Below are 19,749 nucleotides of genomic sequence, written 5' to 3'. Positions count from 1 at the left end.
AAAACATCTGCAACTATTGTTTCACACTTTGTCTGAAAACACGAGAATTTTGGATAGCTGATTTTTAAATTTAAATTGGAAGTACAGGTTGAACCTCTCAGGTCCAGCACCCTCGGGATCTGACCGGTGCCGAAACAGTGAATTTTCCGAACCACGGGAGGTCAATGCTGGTGATCGCTGAGTGAGGGAGGAGAGGCGGGGAATGTTGGTGATTGGTCATGTCCATGTCTGTCTCAGGTCTGACGCCCCTTCACTGTACCGTCAAGTCCCACAATTCCACAATGAGGAAGCAGAATGAGATGCTGAGTGTCACGGGAGTGCTTAACAGTGAGCTCCAGGCCCAGGAAAGCGGTAGTTCCGCCACGGATGCCGAACCACGGATGTTTCCGGACCAGAGTCCCGGACCTGAGAGATTCAACCTGTACAGTCCGTTAACTTGAAACCGTGATTATGTCTAAAGGCAAAGCCTATACAAAGCAAGGTCATACTCACTGAAATTGTTGAATTCGATGTTGAGTCCAGATGGCTGTAAACTGCCGAAACAGAAGATGAAGTGCTGTTCCTCGAGCTTGAGTTGGAACAGTGTAGGAGGCCGAGGATGGAGATGCCTGCGTGGGTGTGGAGCGGGAAATTAAAGTGACAGGTGACCGGAAGCTCAGGGTCACGCTTACGGACTGAATGGAGGTGTTCCGCAAAGTGGTCACCCAATCTGCATTTGGTCTCTCCAATGTAAAGGAGGCCACATTTTGAGCAGCGAATACAGTATACTAAATTGAAAGAAATACAAGTAAATTGCTGTTTCACCTGGAAGGAGTATTTGGGACCCTGGACAGTGGGAGGGAGGAGGTAAAAGGGCAGGTGTTGCACTAATGTGAAAGGTGGCGTCGCCAGAGCAGATGCGACCGAGACGGAGACACTGCGAGAATGGAATGGAGTCCTTACAGGATGCGGGGTGGGAGGAAGTGTAGTCCAGGTAGTTGTGGGAGTCAGTGGGCTTATAGTGAATGTTTGTCAACAGTCTATCCCCAGAAATGTAGACAGAGAAGTCAAGGAAGGGAAAGGAAGAGTTGGAAATGGACCATGTGAAAGTGAGGGAAAGGTAAAAATTGGATGCAAAGTGAATGACATTTTCTAGTTCAGGGCGAGAACAGGAAATGGCATTGATACAATCATTAATGTACCAGAAAGAGAGGTGAGGGAGGGGACCTGAGTAGGACAGGAACAAAGAATGTTCCACATATCCCAGGCATAGTGAGGACCCATGCAGGTTCGTATTGCAACACCTTTAATTTGGAGGAAGTGAGTGGAGTTAAAGGAGAAGTTGTTCAATGTGAGAACAAGTTCAGCCAGGCAGAGGAGGGTGGTGGATGGGGACTCTTCCGGGGACATTGTTTGCCTGGGGACACAGTACCTCATCGGAGAATGTCCCTGGAAAACGGGGATATATGATCACCTCCAATAAGAACCACTTAAGCCTCATAACCAAGGATGTACTGTATACTTGTAACCAACCATAAGAGTACACCATCTTCCAACAGCATTACAGTGTGTATTGCCAATGATTTCATTGCTACATAAGTTAGTTTGTCACAAGCCTCCAAAGTTTCTTTGAAAATGCCAGGGTGGCACCATCATGTGCTCCTCCTTACTTGCTCCAAACGGTGTCTGCAACTGAAGGGTATCTGCTGACACACTTACAGTCAAGATTCTCAGCTCCCCTAACATCCATTATTTATGTTACTGACCTGGTCCACAGATCATTGATTGTTGATTGTGACCTGTCTAATATCCCTGATTCAGTGACCACTCAACATTCAAGTTGAAGACTCTCATTTAATGGATAATCAGACTGAGCTTTCAGCTGCAATTGAAGTTCCAATACCATAACCCACTGGAAAATTATCTTCAGCTCACTACCATTTAAACATGGATATTCACCAATACAGACCCTCATTTTAGAAAGTTTTGTTCTAATATCTCCAGCTTGTCAAAGACTTAGCATTCTTTTCCAAATGAGTCAGGGATGTCTGCTTGAGGAGACCTTGCAGCTCTTTTTACCAGCAAAACCCTACATCATCCTAGACATGGTTAATAAGGACAGCCAACTCCACAAGGCTAAAGAGGGTTTTTTTTGAAGCCTAACACTTATAGTTGTGTGCTTATGAAGTCAACAAAGAAGCAAGAAAAAGCTTTGCTCCTCTGGCTACCACACTATGGTATGCCAGCAGTGAAGGTTAGTCTTTTCCTTCACTGACCAAGATGTTAGTAGAAGAAAGTCTCCAAACATTTTGTGGTATACGTCATGGGAGAGTAAGTGCCTGAAAATAACATTAAGAAATGGCTGAGTGTACCAGACACAGCAAAAGCTATGGACCCTGACCACATCCCAGCTCTAGTGCTGAAGCCATATGCACTAAACCTAACTACTCTCCCAGCCAAGCTGTTACAGTATAGCTCTGACACTGGCATCTAGCCAACAAGATTTCTGAAAGATTGCCCAGGCACGAGCTATCCATAAAAAACAGGATAAATCTATTATCAGTAAAGCAAATTTTCAGTAAAGCGAAGGAGTCATTAATAGTTCCATTGAGCAACACCTACTTATTGGTGACCTGCTCAGCGACACTCCGTTAAGGTGCATCTAGAACTGCTCGGCTGTAAATCTCATCACAATCTTGATGCAGGCATGGATTCAAGAGGAGAATGCCAGAGGAGAGATGAGAATAGCTCCCCTCGATATCAAGGCTCAGTTTGGCACCAAGGAACCCTTGCAATATTCATGTCACTGGGGATCAAAAGGAAAACCCTCCAGTGATTGGAGTCATACATGACAAAGGGAGATGGTTGTGGTTGTCAGAGGCCAATTATCGCAACCCAAGACATCAGTGCAGGAGTTGCTCGGGGAAGTGTCTTTGACCCTACCATCTTCAGCTCTTCATTAATGACTTACAGTCTGTCATAGGTTAGAAGTGGGGCTGTTCAGCTCCATAATGAAATAGCTCATGCCAGCTAACAGCAGGACCTGGATATCGGACTGACAGGTAATATTTGTGCCACCTAAGTGCCAGAAAATTAACATTTTGAACAAAAGAAAGCTCAGCCATCTCTCTTTGACCTGCAATGGTATCAATATTGTCAAGTCCTCACAACATCAACATCCAGGAGATCACCATTTATCAGAAGCTTAGCTGGGCTGAACATATTAGCACCATTGATACAAAAGCAGGGAAGTAGCTGGGAACTCTGGGACAAGTAGTTCACTTCCTGACACCTTGAAGCCTTCTTACCATCTGCAAGACTCAAACCAGGAGTATGATCAAATATTCACCACTCATGTGAACGGATGCAGCAGCAACAACACTCAAGAAGCTCGACTCCACCCAGAGAAAGTTCTAAAGCTTCAAAAATTTGACAATACAAAAAAGGAAACACCAAGGGGGAGAAATTAATTTTAGCCAGTAAAGTTGCCAGTGAGTTAATGGCCGCTAAAAATGACTGCAACGCTAATGGAGCAAAATTGATCTAGGGGATGAAGAATGTTGGCACAGTGCTTACCTGCCATTCAACGCTGTTCTGGTGGCATTGCTGGAAGCATCCAAGGTGAAGTTTGTGTGCAAGTGCAGTGTTGCAGCTTCCCACAGCCACTGGAAATGAGGCTGTGGAGCTCGCAAGAAATTGTGGATAATGAAGAGGTCTGAAAATTAAAGGGGTTATGCACACTTAGCAATACAAATTAAAATTAAGTGACACAATGCAGTTTTCAGCCCTTTCTGCCTTTTAAAAAAATATTCAACATTAAAAAAAAGTCCAAAATGTGAATATTCAGCTCTTAAAGGTGAATTTCCTTCCTAACCTCAAAAAATGGGAAAAATGCCTCAACACTAACACAAATAGCTCAGCAAGCCAGGAAAGGTGCACCCACAGGGTCTCACACACAGCACTCCAGCTTTGTGCAGGGGGACAACACTGCAAGACAGGTCCTCTCCCCACAGGGGCCAGGAGGCCCTCCAGAACGAATGATGTGGGAGTACATCATCAAGGACCTGGCTCCATTGCCCAAAGAAGCTTCATGACCTCAGATCACTGGTCAAGATCAGTGAATGCATCTTTAAAACCCATCTCCTACCAACTGCACCACTAGTCTCACAAACTGCTCAATGCACAATCCCCACCCCTAATCACTCACCTACCAACAATCTGCACCAATCATGAGGCACATCTCCCATTCCTAGCCTCACCTCACCCCCTTGAAGGAGACGGTGCAGGTCACTCTTGGCAGGGTCATGGCTGAGCCTTTGGCCAGCGGCGGGGCTAAAAGGATAAAAGATGCTGGTATCCTCATACATTATCCCCCTTCTGGCATGCACCTCATGCTTTCCCATCCTCTAATCTCCATAACTTCACCCTTGTGTCTTCCTCATTTCACAAACCAAAGAAATGCAGCATGCCCAGCTAATGGGTGACAAGAAGAGGGAGAGGAGAGTGAAGAAGAACAAGAAGAAGAAGATTGATTTGACACTCCCAGCCACCAGCTCCTCAAGATCAACCAGTAAGACCATTTGCAGTGTCCCCCACTAAAAGTCAGTTGCCTTCCACCAGCCATGTTGCAACCACTGTGGTAGCACTGTGTGACATCATAGGATAGGCAAAGGCACACACAAGACATTCACTAAGAGAATGCATACTGGTGATGAGTTGATTTCTTGATGTCACATTGGATGTATATACGTATATAGGTGGATTGGAAAGTTTGCTTGGTGGTGACTTTTATTTCATCATCGTAGCCAAGAGGGTGTTATGATGGTCAGTACAGTAAGATATAAGACAAATGTTGAAAAGGGAATTAGGGTTGTGGTCACTGGAACTGCAGGCGGATGAATCCATCCTGGATATCCTGGCCACAAAGGGGCTTTCTGGGATGCATTCTTCCGTCTGATTCCTCCTCTTCTGTGCCTTCCTCTTCCCTCTGCAAGCAGATGCAATAATGTGAAGTGATATCATAAAATGTTGGAAATACTCAGCTAGTTAGGCATCATTTTGACTTGAGACGTTAACTCTGTTTTTCTCTATGCGGATGTTGCCTGACCTGCTGAGTTGCAGCATGTTCGGTCTTTTCAAAGGCCTTCATTTACCATCTGAGCCATTGCAAGTGTCCAGCATCATTCCCTACACAGTTAAAAAAGCATTTGACATCTATTGCAGCAAAGCACCACTTCAATAAAATCAGAAGTCCCCGTCCAAAACCTTAAATCCAAACTTACCTGAACGATTTAACCTGGTGTGCTTAGGACCGTGCGCTGAATTCAGCTCCAGGGTCAAAGCAAAGTTCGCACTTGTGTCGTAAAGTCAGCGTTTTCACAAGGCCGCCATTTTGTCCTGCATGTCACTGCCAGATAGCGGCAGCACAAAGGTAAGGACAAAAATGGCGGCCTTCACAGGAACCGCCATTTTAGCGCTATTTAATGGCACTACGGAGTGGCGCTAAGACCTCGAATTTTAGCACAAAATGTTATTTTAAACTCGAAGGGGGAGAAATTCCCCAGCGCCCCAATTGGTAGCGGTAACCGACTCGGGGCGGGACTTCCTGCGCCCGGCCGCAAAATTGCAGTTACTGCCCCTCAGAAGAAATGGAGTGCAATCTCGCGCACTCCACTTCCTCTTGGGTAGGGGGTTCTGAGGTGCGATCGGCAGCGCTACACGGATGCTCCGTGTGGTGCTGATGCGTTTCAATGCCCCTCCCCTTCGGTTAAAGGGGGGGGATGCTGTGCACACCGCCGGGCCTCTAATGGCCTCCAGTAGGCCACCAGGGCGGCATGTTGACAAGGCTAAAGCGTGGCACCCGAAACGGAGTGCCGGGCTACACGATTGTGGCCCAGACCATGCAATAGAAGAAGTCGTTGGGTCAACCAGTGAGTCGGGAAAACCATCAGGATGGCAGCGTGGGGCGCTCCCCACCTCCCCTTTAACTTCCGCCTTGCGAGCAAATGTCGGCCCAGTTCTCGACCTGCAATGACTTCATCCTGGTTGCATGGCAGGCCGGCGAGGCGCTACTGTGGCAGCCACTGCTAACACCCCTGCACAATTTCATGGGAGCCAGTAGCGCCCCCACTCCCTGGGCAAAAAGCGCCCCCTGGAGGCGCTAATGGGCATGGAAAAAAGGAGCAATTTCAACCCCTAAATGCGCAGTTGAACTTTATACGGCCTATTGATGTTACCTACTGCTAATGAAGTCATTCTGTTTTCCCATTTACTTTATGCAGATAGACCCAAGCCTCCTCAAGGAATGCTGGAATTCCTGGAGCACACTGGGAAGTGTATTGCAATGAAATGGAAGGCACCACGTGATAATGGGGGCAGACAGGTGACGGGCTTCATCATTGAGAGGAAACTTGTTGGAAAAAAATCATGGATCAAGGTTGGTGAGGTCGACAGCAAAACTACAAATTTCTCCACCAACAAGGTTGAAGAAGGAAAGGCATATCAGTACCGAATCCGAGCTGTGAACAGTGAAGGAGTGAGCGACCCCTTAGATTCTGAAGAGGTCTTAGCTGGTGACCCCATTGGTAAGTGTGCACATTCAGTTTGCATCTATCATTGATAACAAAGTATAGATTATAGAAACTGAAATCAGAATTGAATCCTTCCTTACAAAGACACTACCATATTCTGAAATATTACACTATGCTAAATGACTCCTGTGATAATGGAACCATCAGTTCCATCTCCTCCAATCATAATAAGCACTTTTTCCTACATAGCTACATTTCAAAGTATTCTTTGTACTTTAAGCACTTTGAGATGTTTCTAAGAGAGATTTTAAGGTGCTATGCAAATTCAAATGTCTGTATTTATTTTAAATCATAATTAAAAGGACAGCCATTGTGAATACTCAAAATCAAACTATTTATTTCCCCATATTTCTTCAGATTGTTCACTGATGAGATTCTAATCTGCAATTTATTTCCATTAGCAGGAAGACAGGATTATCTAAGCTATGAATATCACACCTCCATCAACCTGTGAGTGCAGAAGATTTCCTCTGTGTGAAAGGTCTAGCAAAATCCTAAACCCATTCTTTGCAAGCATGTTTAATTTTTTCCTACACCGAGTGCACAGAAGAAATCTTCCTCATGGTATGGAAGGGGTAATGATTGCAGTATCATAATGCAAATGGAATTCCAACTGGAAAAAAACAACTACCTGAATCCGTCCCAGCCAGTTAAATTGAGTGACAGCCAACCCTGGAGTTCAAGCCAGTGGTTGTTTTGTCAATGATGCAGCCAGTGGACCAATATCATCTAGTCATGAAGAACTAACATGCACGGATTGGTGCAAAATTTTCCATCTTGTATTCAGTACCAGACCACAGAATATTTTCATCTAAATATTCTTTGAACTGGAAGTAAATTGGTGATGTAAAATTATTCCATTTCACGATCTGTGCGAGCAGTCAGAAGTTTATAACCAATAGTATGGAGAGGAAGTCTGCCCTTACTGCTTTATCCTTGTGATATCAAAACAAAAATGTAAATATGCACTAAATGCAGGATATTTATTCCTGCCAATACTGCAGATGCTAGGAAGGAAGATTTTAGATTGTAAGAATAAAGTGGTTAATCAGGCACATTATATTTTTTTCTTGAACTGCTAGCATTAAGTGCCGACTGAATTTTACATGGACAGTGCCCACCTAAAGAGTAGATGGTCTTACTTTTTTGAAGTTACCAGATGACCACTTTTGGACAGTAGAAAGCTTTTACCGGAAAGTAGAGCATGTCCACTAATTGTGCTGTCCAGTCCTTCTCAAAAAAATTATAAAAGCAAAGATTAATCTTCTTCAATCATAGCACCTTCTCAGGGTGAATAAACATTAGAATGACTGAAGCCACCATCTTCGGCTCCTGCCACAAACTTCATGCACTTGTCACTGACTCTATCCCCCTTTCCGTCCAACCATCTCAGGCTGAACCATACTGTTCACAATCTCGGCCTTCTATTTGACCCAGAGTTAAGCTTCTGACCCTATATTTTCCCCATCACAAAGACTACCTACTTCCAGCTCCATAACATTGTGTGCCTCCACCCTGACCTCAGCCCATCTCCAACTGAAACTCTCATCCATGTCTTTGTTATCTTTAGACTTTACTATTCCAATGCTCTTCCGGCCAGCCTCCCAAACTCCACTCTCTTTAAACTTCACCCCATTCAAAGTGGTGTTTCTTATTCTGCACCAAGTCCCACTTTCCCATCACCTCTGTCCTTGCTGATATATACTGGCTCCTGGTCACACAATGCCTTAAATTTTAAAATCTCATTCTGGTGTTTAAATATCTTTTTTAGCCTCACCCTTCCATATTTAGAGAACCTCTTCCAGACCCTCCCAAAATTTCTAATCTTCTAACTCTGACCTCTTATTCACCCACCCCTTCCTTTGCCCCACAATTGGTGGCCGTGCTTACAGCTGCCTAGGCCCCATGTTCTCAAATTCCCTTCCTAAATCCCTCTCCCTCTCCACCTTTAAGACCTCTAAAACCTACCTATGACAAAGCTTTTGGTCACTCTTCCAAACATCTCCTTCCTATCTCAGCGTCAATTATTTTTTGATTACACCTCTGTGAAGTGCTTTGGGATGTTTTTCTACAGTATATTCTACAACTTGTTGCTGGTGTTATTATTTTCACCGTCATCATCGTAATCATCCCCATGACCCAGTCATCAAAAGTCTTTCAATCTGAAAACTTCCCAGATTGTTTTCATCTTTCACCTGTCATCAATGCAGCACTCTCTTTTGGAAAGCGAGATGATAATGCCTTCTGAGGAATATTCAGCCCTCCTTTTCTTTTTTGGTTGATTCAATTCAGTCAGATTAAAATCATCCTCCTCTACCCTCACCACATGCACACTCTGTTAAGCCTGAAACCAGCCCATTCTGCAACTTCAGAAGAAACACTGGTTGTAGAGGTTGTATCAGAAAATACATTACCTGAGGGGAGAAGTCAAAGAGTAGTCTCATGAGGGAAGATGACATAAACTAGGGGACGAATACACATTATTTATTACTAGAAGTATTTTTGGGCTGGACTTTTGGTCTTCTGCCGCCCCTGTTAGCACCCCGGAGGATGGCCAGATGGGTGGCCAGTACTTCCAGATGGGTGGCCAGCTTTCAGCACTCCGCCAGGACTTTCGGTGCCAGCTTCGATGGGACACGGAGCATTACCACCCAGAAGAGGCGAGCCGGTGTGCAGCGCCCCTGGTTGCGACACCAGTTCGATTTTTGGCTGCCACCCAATCCGTAGCGTTCCGTAGAGCACCTTGCTGGGACTGCCTGTGAAAGCTGGCGGTCCAAGTTTTGGCCTGCCGCTGTGAGGTAAGTAATGTCAACCTCAGGTAAGTGTGATTGTTCTTTTTTGCGATTTATGTTGTGGCGGTGTACGTTATTTATTGGAAATGTTTTTGGTGAGTTTTTTTCCTCCCCAGGCCTCTCTTAGAGTGCCCCGAGGCCGGCTGTTTAGTTCAGGATTTTTGCTTGCTCAGCTGGCCTAGCGCCCTAAGAGAGGTGTGTAATACCTCCCTTAGCGCTCCGCCCCACATTCAGGGTCCAGCTGATGAATTTTGCTGACTGAGGCGCAAACTATTCCTGGGCGCAAACTTTACCGCCCCACTGCCATTACCGCCCCGAAATGAGCAGAACCAAAATCCAGCCCCTAATGTTTGATGCTTGCTCTAACTCTCAATTTTTTGTTCTTTATATCTCCTGAAGAAACTGGGGTTGTTAACCAGGTCCATTTTCACCAAAAAATTGTCTATCATTCCTTGTTAACTTGTGGAACCTACAGAGGGGAAATTATTAGAAAATTAATGTTGATTCTTACTTTGTATTCTTAGAGTCACCTGGAATGCCATCTCAGCCTCAGGTCACAGATGTTACCAAGGAGGCAATCACCATCACATGGACCCCACCAGCAAAGGACGGAGGTACCCCAGTGGTAGGCTATGTCGTGGAGAGAAGGAAGAAGGGCAGTAATCGTTGGATTCCAGCCACTAAGGAGCCAATTCAAGGTCCTATTCTGGTTGCAATGACTTTGTTGAGCTTGTCTCCACTTTTCCCTTTGGCTCGGAAGTCAGTGCCCAATTTCCTGTAGTTGGTAGGAGTGAATGGGCCGGTTCATAGATCATTTTCCAAACAAAAATGCTATATTTAAAATATTAATTAAAGGTATAGGGTTTCACAATTGCTCTTTCTAATTTTTCCAGTGAGAACAAACACATATTTTCTTTTCCTGATGTACATAATTTAGGAAGGACTCCATGAAAAAAGGTGAAAGATACTGACTGTTCTACACACTGGTGAAAGATTTTATAAACTGCTCTTTGTATCACTATCATAAGCTCATTCCATTTATGATTTTGTTACAAATAGCAAAAGGAGGAAATCTTCCCCCAAGTTTAAAAATGACCTGGTCCCAGCTTTGGGGATTGAGCACACAGTGTATTATTTTAACTAGTTAATTTTGTAAATCAATAGACCATATACTTAAATCCGTAAGTTAAAAATGGAGCAGTTTCACTTCAGGGTGAAATAACTGGACTTATCCTACTGATGTCATAGCTGAAGTTGGGAAATGACTTGGGGAATCACTGTGCTGGATCTTGGGAGCACCATGTCTTTTTATATATATATTTAATCCAAGGATTTAAAGTTAATTCCTGGTAAATGTATATCCATTTCTCTTCTAGGCAATAAGTTTACAGCTGAGGGGTTAACGGAGGATGTGGAGTACGAGTTCCGCGTTATGGCAGTTAACCGTGCAGGAGTCGGTCAGCCCAGCACTACATCCAATTCAGTGATGGCTAAAGACCCCATCCGTGAGTAACCATCTCCACATAAGTCGATTAATCAATTTAAAGGTTGGACAATAACTTTTGACTAAAAGTGCTCCTTTAAGAAGTATTAACTATGTCAGTGCTTCTTAGAAAAAGTATGTGTTGTGGCATTTAAAGTACCAGAATGCTCTCTAATATTGCTTTGCTTTTGTGACTGAGTCCATGTAACTGGAAGTCAGGCGCCTGGGCCCCAATAACTACCGAACTGCAGGTTCAGAGGTTTCCCGCCCAACACCCAGCCTGAATGACTGGCTGTTGGACGAGAAATCCTGCCGCAGGAGGACAAAGTGGAGGAGCAGATAGGTCTGGGGGGTGGGGGGGAGATCGTCGGAGGGGGGGTGGAGGCAGATTTGGGGGAGTTGGTAATTGTGGGGTTCTGGGGAGGATGGCAGATTGCGGGGGGGGGGGGGTTCTACAGATTAGCTTGTTGGGCCGGGAGGAAACACTCCTGCTCCTCCTGGCCCACAAGCTGTGCTGTAAAAGCGCTTACCTTACCAAGATCCAGCTCTTCTCACCACCTTTTATCTGCTGGGTTTCCCCAGGCTAAGGAAACCCAGCTGACATTATTTAAAAATAGAATGCATGTTAAAATGAAGGCATGCAGCCTCCTGAGAGCGGATTGGTCATCTGCCCCTCAACCCACCTCCAGTTAAAAGTTGGGATCGGGTTTGAAATTTTTTAAATTTTAACTTCCCACCCAACTCAAATCCACCTGTTTTTCGGGGTTAAAATGACCTTCTCTGGACGCTGTTTATATTTTCTTTTTGTTAATTCTTGCATTGTGGGCTTCGCTTGCAAGGCCAGCATTTATTGCGTAGTGGCGCTATGTAGGTGGTGGTGAAACTTTTTCTTGATTTCTGAACCGCTATATAGCGGTTTGAATGGCTTACTAGGCCATTTCAGAGTCAACCACATCAGTACGCGACCTGAGTCACATATAGTCCAGACCAGATAAGGAGGGCAAGTTTCCTTCCCTGAAGCACATTAATGAATTAGTAGGGTTTTGACAACAATCCAAAAGCTTTACAATCTAACAACTTCATCGTCAATTTATTTCCAGATTTTTTTAACTGAATTCCAATTCTCAAACAGCCATGGTGGATTTGAACTCTCATTCCCTGAATTATTCATCCAGTCTTCTAAAGTACTAATCCAATAACATATTAACTACACTGCAATCCCCCTGGTTTCATTCAAATGCATTTCAATTAACTGAACTCAAACTCAATTTAAACCAGTGAAATAGTCGAATCAAAGTCAATCATAAAGTGATAATCAACTCAAAATTAGTAGTGAAGCTGAGGGCCTGGCTCAGGGCCTATAATCCAAGTCCGAGCTTGGACTGGGCAATGGATTCCCAGCATCAGTGAAGCAGTTGAGCAGCAGTTAGATGGCAAGCAATGTGTGAATACAACTATTTTGTGGGCTCCCCAAACGCGCCCCCCCACCCCCCACCCCGCCCCGCCCCACTCCCTGCCAACAAGCATTATTCCTTCCATTGTAATGCAGAACAAGCCTAATGTAAATTTGTTTAGCTACACCACACCACCAGGTCAAAAGTCCTGCAGCAGTTTCATGACAGGTTTTCAGCAGGTGAGAATCTGGAACCCCTAAATTACTGATCAGTACCACACAGCTGCCGGTGATGTAATATTTAACACCAACAGTCATTTTGAGGTTTATATTTGCTCTGTTGTTGTTTTCTGAATGAACAAATTTGCAAATGCACCAGGAAAACATGTATACTGAAAATGTCTTCATCTTTCTTTGTGCATTCTCATTTGTGTGCCCACATGACTTGTTTTTAATCTAATATACTTGTATTAAAATATATCATTTACTCTCGAGGTGACTTGTTCTGAAGTAACAATTAATAATTTTGACTTTGTCACCCAGGCGCTCCAGGAATGGTGAAGGATATTAAGGTGACGGATTCCACCCATTCTAGCATCTCTCTAGCTTGGGACAAACCAGAGTTGGGCGATGAGCCTCAGGGATATATCTTAGAGATGAGGGCTGAAGATGCTAAAGAATGGACAAAGTGTAGTAAGATACCAATTACCAGCACCAATTACACTGTGGGAGGCCTGCAGGAGCGAGGCAAATACTTCTTTAGAATCAGAGCTGTAAACGAAGGAGGTGTGGGAGAACCAACGGAGCTTCAGAAAGGCGTCTATGCTATGCCACCTCCAGGTAATGCCTTTTTTTTCCAATTTACTGAGAAATAAAATCCTTTTAATAGTTCACTAACAGCTCTAAATTGTATGTGAAACTAAATAAAAATGTGTTTTGAGCATCCACGATACACTCCTGTCCCTCAGATGCCCACTGGTCATGGAAAGCCTCAAGCCTCAAGCATACTGCTGGACACCATGTGCTCACTCTCCATGAACACCTGGGCATGGACATAGCCATGGAAGAGAGGCAGGAACGACCTCCCCCATCGATCATGTTCTGTCTGGACCTGTTGATGGCCACCTTGGCCAGGCCCAGGAACAGACTGACGAGGAGGTCCTCCAACTTGCCCACTCCCCTCCACACCAGGTTTTGCTTTTCAAATATCATCTTGCACCCTGATTAAATTGTTCTTTGTATGGCACAGCACAGCGGGTTTTTTTTAAGTTCCAATTCAGGCTATTAACCTCAGCAGCAGCTCCTTTTTGGACTAATATTTACATATTTGCCTGTTGACCTTAAACGTAATTTTTCAACTCACCTTTTGCTGTTCAGTCCTATTAAAAAAATAGCCAGGGCCCCATTCCTTATCACTGTCTAGTGATCCGTACACGAAAGTGCAAGCGTGAAGTGAGGATGAGATCAGGCTTGACAGTGATGTCCCCTATGGTTGAATAGGCTGCTAGTGCTTACTGTCTAGGGGTAAGCATGAATAACAACCATTTATGTGAGAAGGCAGCTGAAACCGTACTTCATTGAGAGTCAGTATCTTCAGGGAATCAGAAGGGAAAATAATAATGTGAGGTTAACACCTGGTCACTACACTACAAAAGTACTTCATTGGCTGTGAAGCACTTTGGAACGTCCTGAGATAATGGTCGGCACTATAAAATGCAAATCCTTTCTTTCTTTAAAGGTAGCACACACAGAAATGTAGTATAAGCATATTAAGCACCTGTGCGTGAAGTTTGTTGATCGAAATTTCTACCATCCAGTGTACAGGTTCTAATGGGGCGACATATGCTGTATCCCTGATGATTGGACTGCAGCAGCTCACCACCGCCTTGTGAAGGGCATCAAGGGGTGGGCAATAAATGCTGCCAGCGATGCCCACATCCCAAGAATGTATTTTTTTAAAGTGCTGGATATGCATCGAAACCCCAGGGATCAAGTGGTGTTGGGGAAATTATAGATTCAATTGCCTCTGACCTACTGCTGTAGTTGTGGTGGTAGGGCCTAGAACCCCATAGCATGTAACACAGATTTCATTTATGGTCTCTTCCCCCAGACTGTCTTTGTGTGTCCTGGTTCATTTTGGTCAAATGGTAAGCCAGACGATTGACTGAGTTGGAGTACCATCTGAATGCAGTAACAGCCAGATGGATAGCACTAACCTCCATATGCTCCTATGGCCCGAAGAGTGAAAAATGTGTGGCTGCAAATAAATTCCCTCCATGACTTTAAATGTTTTTATTCACAGCTTCTCCCAAGTTTCTGGATGCCAGAATGCCAAGCAGCATGGTGGTCCGTGCAGGCACTGCACTGTGTATCAATGTGGGTTTCTCGGTGAGTCAGGGGCTTCAGTTACTTCAGCCATCAGAGACACCACTACACTGTGGGTTAATAGCGTATTAATATTCATTAAAAATGACGATGTATACAAGAAATGAGCCTTCAGTTTTACTCTACCTTCATCTCAGACACAATGCACACCAGATGAAATGGAACAATTAATTCTTCTCTGGTACTGTACGCCTCATCTGTATCTCAGTGTCAGCTCCTGTACCTATACAGTGCTCGCTGGATAAAAGGAAACAATTCCCTCCTGATACATATCATGCAGCTCAGCATTAACTCTTGCATATGCACAGTGTACACCAGGTAAATGGTCCAGTACTGGACTTCTCTTAAAAGTTTTAACCGTTCAGTGCACATCAGGCAAACAATAACAATTCATTTTCATCGGGTAATGGGCAGCTCATGTGTCACATTGACAGCTCCTGTACCTGTATAGTACACGCCAGGTAAAATAGACTGATTCACTTCTGTATGATACAGTACTGCTTATATGTATGTCAGTATTAGCTCCTATACATGTACAATAGACAACGGATAAACAGAAATTACTCACTCCAGTCTGGTACTGTACTGATTGTGCGTTTCTTGTGTAGTACACTTGGGTAAAAAGGAAATGATATACTCTAGCCTGGTACGAATGGCTTGTTGGTACTTCAGTGTAAGCTCCTGTACATGTCCAGTATACAGCAGGTAAAAAGCAACAACATGCTCCCATCTGGCATTGTATACAGTAGTTTGGCCCTGTAAATCTGTGACCCTTTCGGGTACACTACCAGAGTAACTACACCGGCAGTGTGTTGAAAGGCCTGGAATAAGGCTGGGACCCAGATAGACCGGTTCCTAGCCTCCGCTACCGTTTTCCAGGTAGTCCCTGCCACAAACTCCATTCCCTAGCCACTGACTCCATCTCTCTCCCCAACTTCTGTCTGAGGCTGAATCAGACTGTTTGCAATCTCAGTGTCATATTTGACCCTGAAATGACCGTTCGACCATATATCCGCAGCATAACCAAGACCGCCTATTTCTACCGCCATAACATCGCCCATCTCCACCCTTGCCTCAGCTCATCCTCTGCTGAAGCCCTCATCCATGCCTTTGTTACCTCTAAACTTGACTATTCCAACGCATTCCTGGCTGGCATCCCACATTCTGCCCTACATAAACTAGAAGTGATCGAAAACTCGGTTAGCCGTGTCCTAATGCACACCAAGTCCCGCTTGTCCATCACCCCTGGTGCTCGCTGACCTACATTGGCTCCCGGTTAAGCAACGCCTCGATTTCAAAATTTTCATCATTGCTTTCAAATCCCTCCATGGCCTCGCCCCTCCCTATCTCTGTAATCTCCTCCAGCCCCACAACCCCCCCGAGATGTCTGCGCTCTTCTAATTCTGCCCTCTTGAGCATCCCTGATTATAATCGCTCAACCATTGGTGGCTATGACTTCTGTTGCCTAGGCCCCAAGCTCTGAACGTCCCTGCCTAAACCTCTCCGCCTCTCTACCTCTCTTTCCTGCTTCAAGACGCTCCTTAAAACCTACCTCTTTGACCAAGCTTTTTGTCACCTGCACTAATTTCTACTTATGTGGCTTGGTGTTAAATTTTTTATCTCATAATACTCCTGTTGGGATGTTTTACTACGTTAAAGGTGCTTTATAAATACAAGTTGTTGTTGTTGGTAGTGGCAAGGAGATTGTTTGGGGCAGAATCTCCATTCACTCCAAACATGGCTCCATATATCAGAAGGTACGTGGCCAGTGTGAGTGAATGTGAAGGTTGGAATTTCCGAGGCCCCAGACTGGGTTCCAGAGTATTCGGGGAGGATGGAAGTGTTCTATCCCGTTCAGCAGATATGGAGCCCACCTGGAGGTCCAGGTCTTGGACTTGGGCCTAGACTCCTGAAAATTACAGTCTGGAGTCTAACTTGACTGCCTTCCTTTACAAAGGGCAATTGGATCTTTCTAAAATTACATTACAGGCCAAAACTACTGCTGAACTACTAAAATGGCTCGTGCCATTTTGCCAGCTCCGTTCTGAAATTTTCATATAGTAGCACACATTCCTGCCAGTTTTATTAAAGTGAGGGAACTGGCCTCTCACCCTAGCTACCTCAACAGGGTGAGCACCGCAGGTTCCCATTGGGTAGATCCCATTACTTAAACCAGGTTCAAAGGACCAACGATTTTCAGGACTCTTGTCAGTGTCTCACTGTGGGTTCCTGTATATATGCATTAGACACTAGCTAGAAGGGAATGTTTCACTCCTCTCTTGTACTGAATGGCCAATGTGTGCCACACTGCCAGCTGTTGTACATGTCCAGAACATATCAGATATGGAAAGCATTGCCTGATCTCACGATTGCTGTTGCTTCATATTAATTTGTTACTATTTATTACAGGGCTCTCCTCCACCAAATGTGATCTGGCTGAGAGAGGGAATCCCCACCAAAGGCAGGGAGGCAATCACAAAAGGACCGAATATGTCACAGTTCCTGATCCCCAGTGCCCAGAGATCAGATTCAGGGATATACAAGATTATGCTGAAAAATGACTACGGTGAAAAGTTTCATGATATCAGAATTCGTGTTGCAGGTATGATAATAAGCTGGGACTACAATTGTGATTATCTGTGCCTCTACAGATAACCATTGCCCCTCTGGACAATATATGCTATGTATAAACTGCACCCTTCCTGCAATCTTGTGGCTAGGCCAGATAGTTCAGTTAGTCTGTTTTTGTTGAAGTTGTTTGAGGGATGGACCAGGTCACCAGGAGAATTCTCCTGTTCTTTGTTGAATAATGCCATAAGCTCTTTTATGCTCTCATAATCAGGTTGACAGGGCCTTAGTTTAACGTCTCATCCAAAAGATTTGACCTCCGATGCTGCAGAACTTACTCAGTACTGCACTGAAGTGTCAGCCTTGATTACGTGCTCAAATATCTGGATTGAGGCTTGAATGTAGACCCTTCTGACTCAGAGGTGAGCGTGCTACCATTGAGTCAAGCTGTAAAAAAGAAACGGTGATCGGTAAACGGTGTTTCTGAGAGTAAACAGTGTCCCTGTGAACAAATTGTGACCTTTTTCTTATACTATATCCCAATAGTGTAATTTCCCCCCTATATATAAGTTGTGCCACTGTTGATAATCTCCTGTTGATTAATTGTGGCCCCTGTGGGTAAGCTTTGTTCAGTTTGGTTAGGTTGTGGCCCATATGGCTAAGCTATCAAACAGGCAGTAACTGGCCTCTGAATAAGTGTTGCCTTTTTTCAGATTTTCCACGTCCACCCACTAACTTACACCTGGTCGAGGAAGTTCCGAACACAGCGACCCTCACTTGGGATCACACTCCAGATAACATAGAGGACGGGCGTGTACAGTATGTGATAATGAAGCGCGATGCCAGCACTGCGACCTGGTACACTGTGACAGACCGTGTCTTTGGTAATAAGTACACCGTGACAGGTCTGCTTCCAGGCAGAAAGTACTTCTTCAGGGTGATTGCTCGGAACGACATTGGAGACAGTGACCCACTGGATGTGAAGGAACCATGGTATCTTGCCAGGGATAAAGGTACATCCTTGATGCAGCTGCCCACCTCAGATGTTAGAGACCAAAACAAATAATTTAAAAGAACTAGCAATTCTACTGTGTTGTTCTTCACAGTGAGTTGGAGGTGATGGTATGACAAAGGAGATGCTGAGGAATGAGAGAAGGTGCACGTGACTTCCGAAAAAAATGCAAATAAGTTTGACAGCTAAAGATACTGTGAGCTAAGTACTTTGGAGTTAAATAGTGTGGTCTAGAAATTCCTCCCATTAGCGCAAATGACTTTTCACCCGGGCATGGAGCCGCTAACAACTCCCGCTAAATTTCACGCGAGTTTAGCGGCGCCAGTAACCGATAGCGCCCTGCTCCGCTATGCCAGTAATGACAACGTCATCACCATGCACAGCGCCCCATTATCGCCCCGGAACAAATATTGTGGAGAACCCCCTGAAGCTGTGCTAAAGGCCACTCGCAGGGCAACGCTTAAAGGGGTGGTGTCCATTTGAAATAAAATACCGAATTTGGCCCCTTTCTTCACTGCAGAGTTTGCAGCTTGGGCCCTTCCCTTTCATGAAGGGAAGAGCCCCTCCTATGTGACAGCACTATGCTCCTGACCCATCTGCCTCACTGCTGCCCCAGAAAGGAAGTGGAGCGCGTTATTTTGAACTCCACTTTCTTTCGGGGGAGGTTACTCGAATTTTGAGTGCGGGGTGGGACTTCTGTGCCTGGCGCAAAATGTCCCTCCTCCCGAATGTTACCGCCCCTGAACTCCACCCCTTGTTTTCTTTACCATTTGCACGTGTTGCAAAAAAAAATTGTTTCCTCCACTTACAAGTTACGTAAATAAATTTGCTCACATATGACAAGGGGAGAAATCACCCAAACCTTTCACTATGAAATCAGGCATTTGGCCATCCACTTGGTTATATTTTTGTAGCTGTTTTATTATGTTTTTTAGTATACAGGCATCTCTCTATCTCTATCTATAACATCACACACATCATCATCATAGGCAGTCCCTCGGAATCGAGGAAGACTTGCTTCCACTCTTAACTTGAGTTCTTAGGTGGCTGTACAGTCCAATATGAGAACCACTCTCTCTGTCACAGGTGGGACCTATAGTCGTTGAGGGAAGGGGTGGGTGGGACTGGTTTGTCGCACGCTCTTTCCACAGCCTGTGCTTGATTTCTGCATGCTCTTTGGCCAGGGACTCCAGGTGTCAGTGGGGATGTTGCACTTTATCAGGGAGGCTTTGAGGATGTCCTTGTAACGATTCCGCTGCCCACCTTTGGCTCGTTTGCCGTGAAGGAGTTCCAAGTAGAGTGCTTGCTTTGGGAGTCTCATGTCTGGCATGCGAATGATGTTGCCTGTCCAGCGGAGCTGATCAAGTGTGGTCAGTGCTTCAATGCTGGGGATGTTGGCCTGGTCCAGGGGATTTGTAGGATGTTGCAGAGACATCGTTGGTGGTATTTCTCCAGCGACTTGAGGTGTCTACTGTACATGGTCCATGTTTCTGAGACATACAGGAGGGTGGGTATTACTACAGCCCTGTAGACCATGAGCTTGGTGA

General features: G+C 44.9%; 1 protein-coding gene across 2 annotated transcripts in view; it reads left to right on the top strand.

The window, feature by feature from the left end:
• The window catches only part of LOC139280004 (immunoglobulin superfamily member 22-like), a 134,324-nt gene that overhangs the window by 101,233 nt on the left and 13,342 nt on the right, over positions 1-19,749 (top strand). For both annotated transcript variants that reach the window (XM_070899419.1, XM_070899420.1), the window contains exons 15-21: positions 6,261-6,563; positions 9,886-10,059; positions 10,738-10,866; positions 12,781-13,077; positions 14,540-14,625; positions 17,032-17,224; positions 17,904-18,203. In XM_070899419.1, the coding sequence (XP_070755520.1) occupies positions 6,261-6,563; positions 9,886-10,059; positions 10,738-10,866; positions 12,781-13,077; positions 14,540-14,625; positions 17,032-17,224; positions 17,904-18,203 (1,482 nt within the window). The remainder of the gene's footprint in view (positions 1-6,260; positions 6,564-9,885; positions 10,060-10,737; positions 10,867-12,780; positions 13,078-14,539; positions 14,626-17,031; positions 17,225-17,903; positions 18,204-19,749) is intronic.

The sequence above is a fragment of the Pristiophorus japonicus genome, chromosome 14 (assembly GCF_044704955.1).
Source record: "Pristiophorus japonicus isolate sPriJap1 chromosome 14, sPriJap1.hap1, whole genome shotgun sequence".
NCBI classification, from domain to species: Eukaryota; Metazoa; Chordata; class Chondrichthyes; family Pristiophoridae; genus Pristiophorus; species Pristiophorus japonicus.
This window is presented reverse-complemented; position numbering and strand designations above follow the sequence as displayed.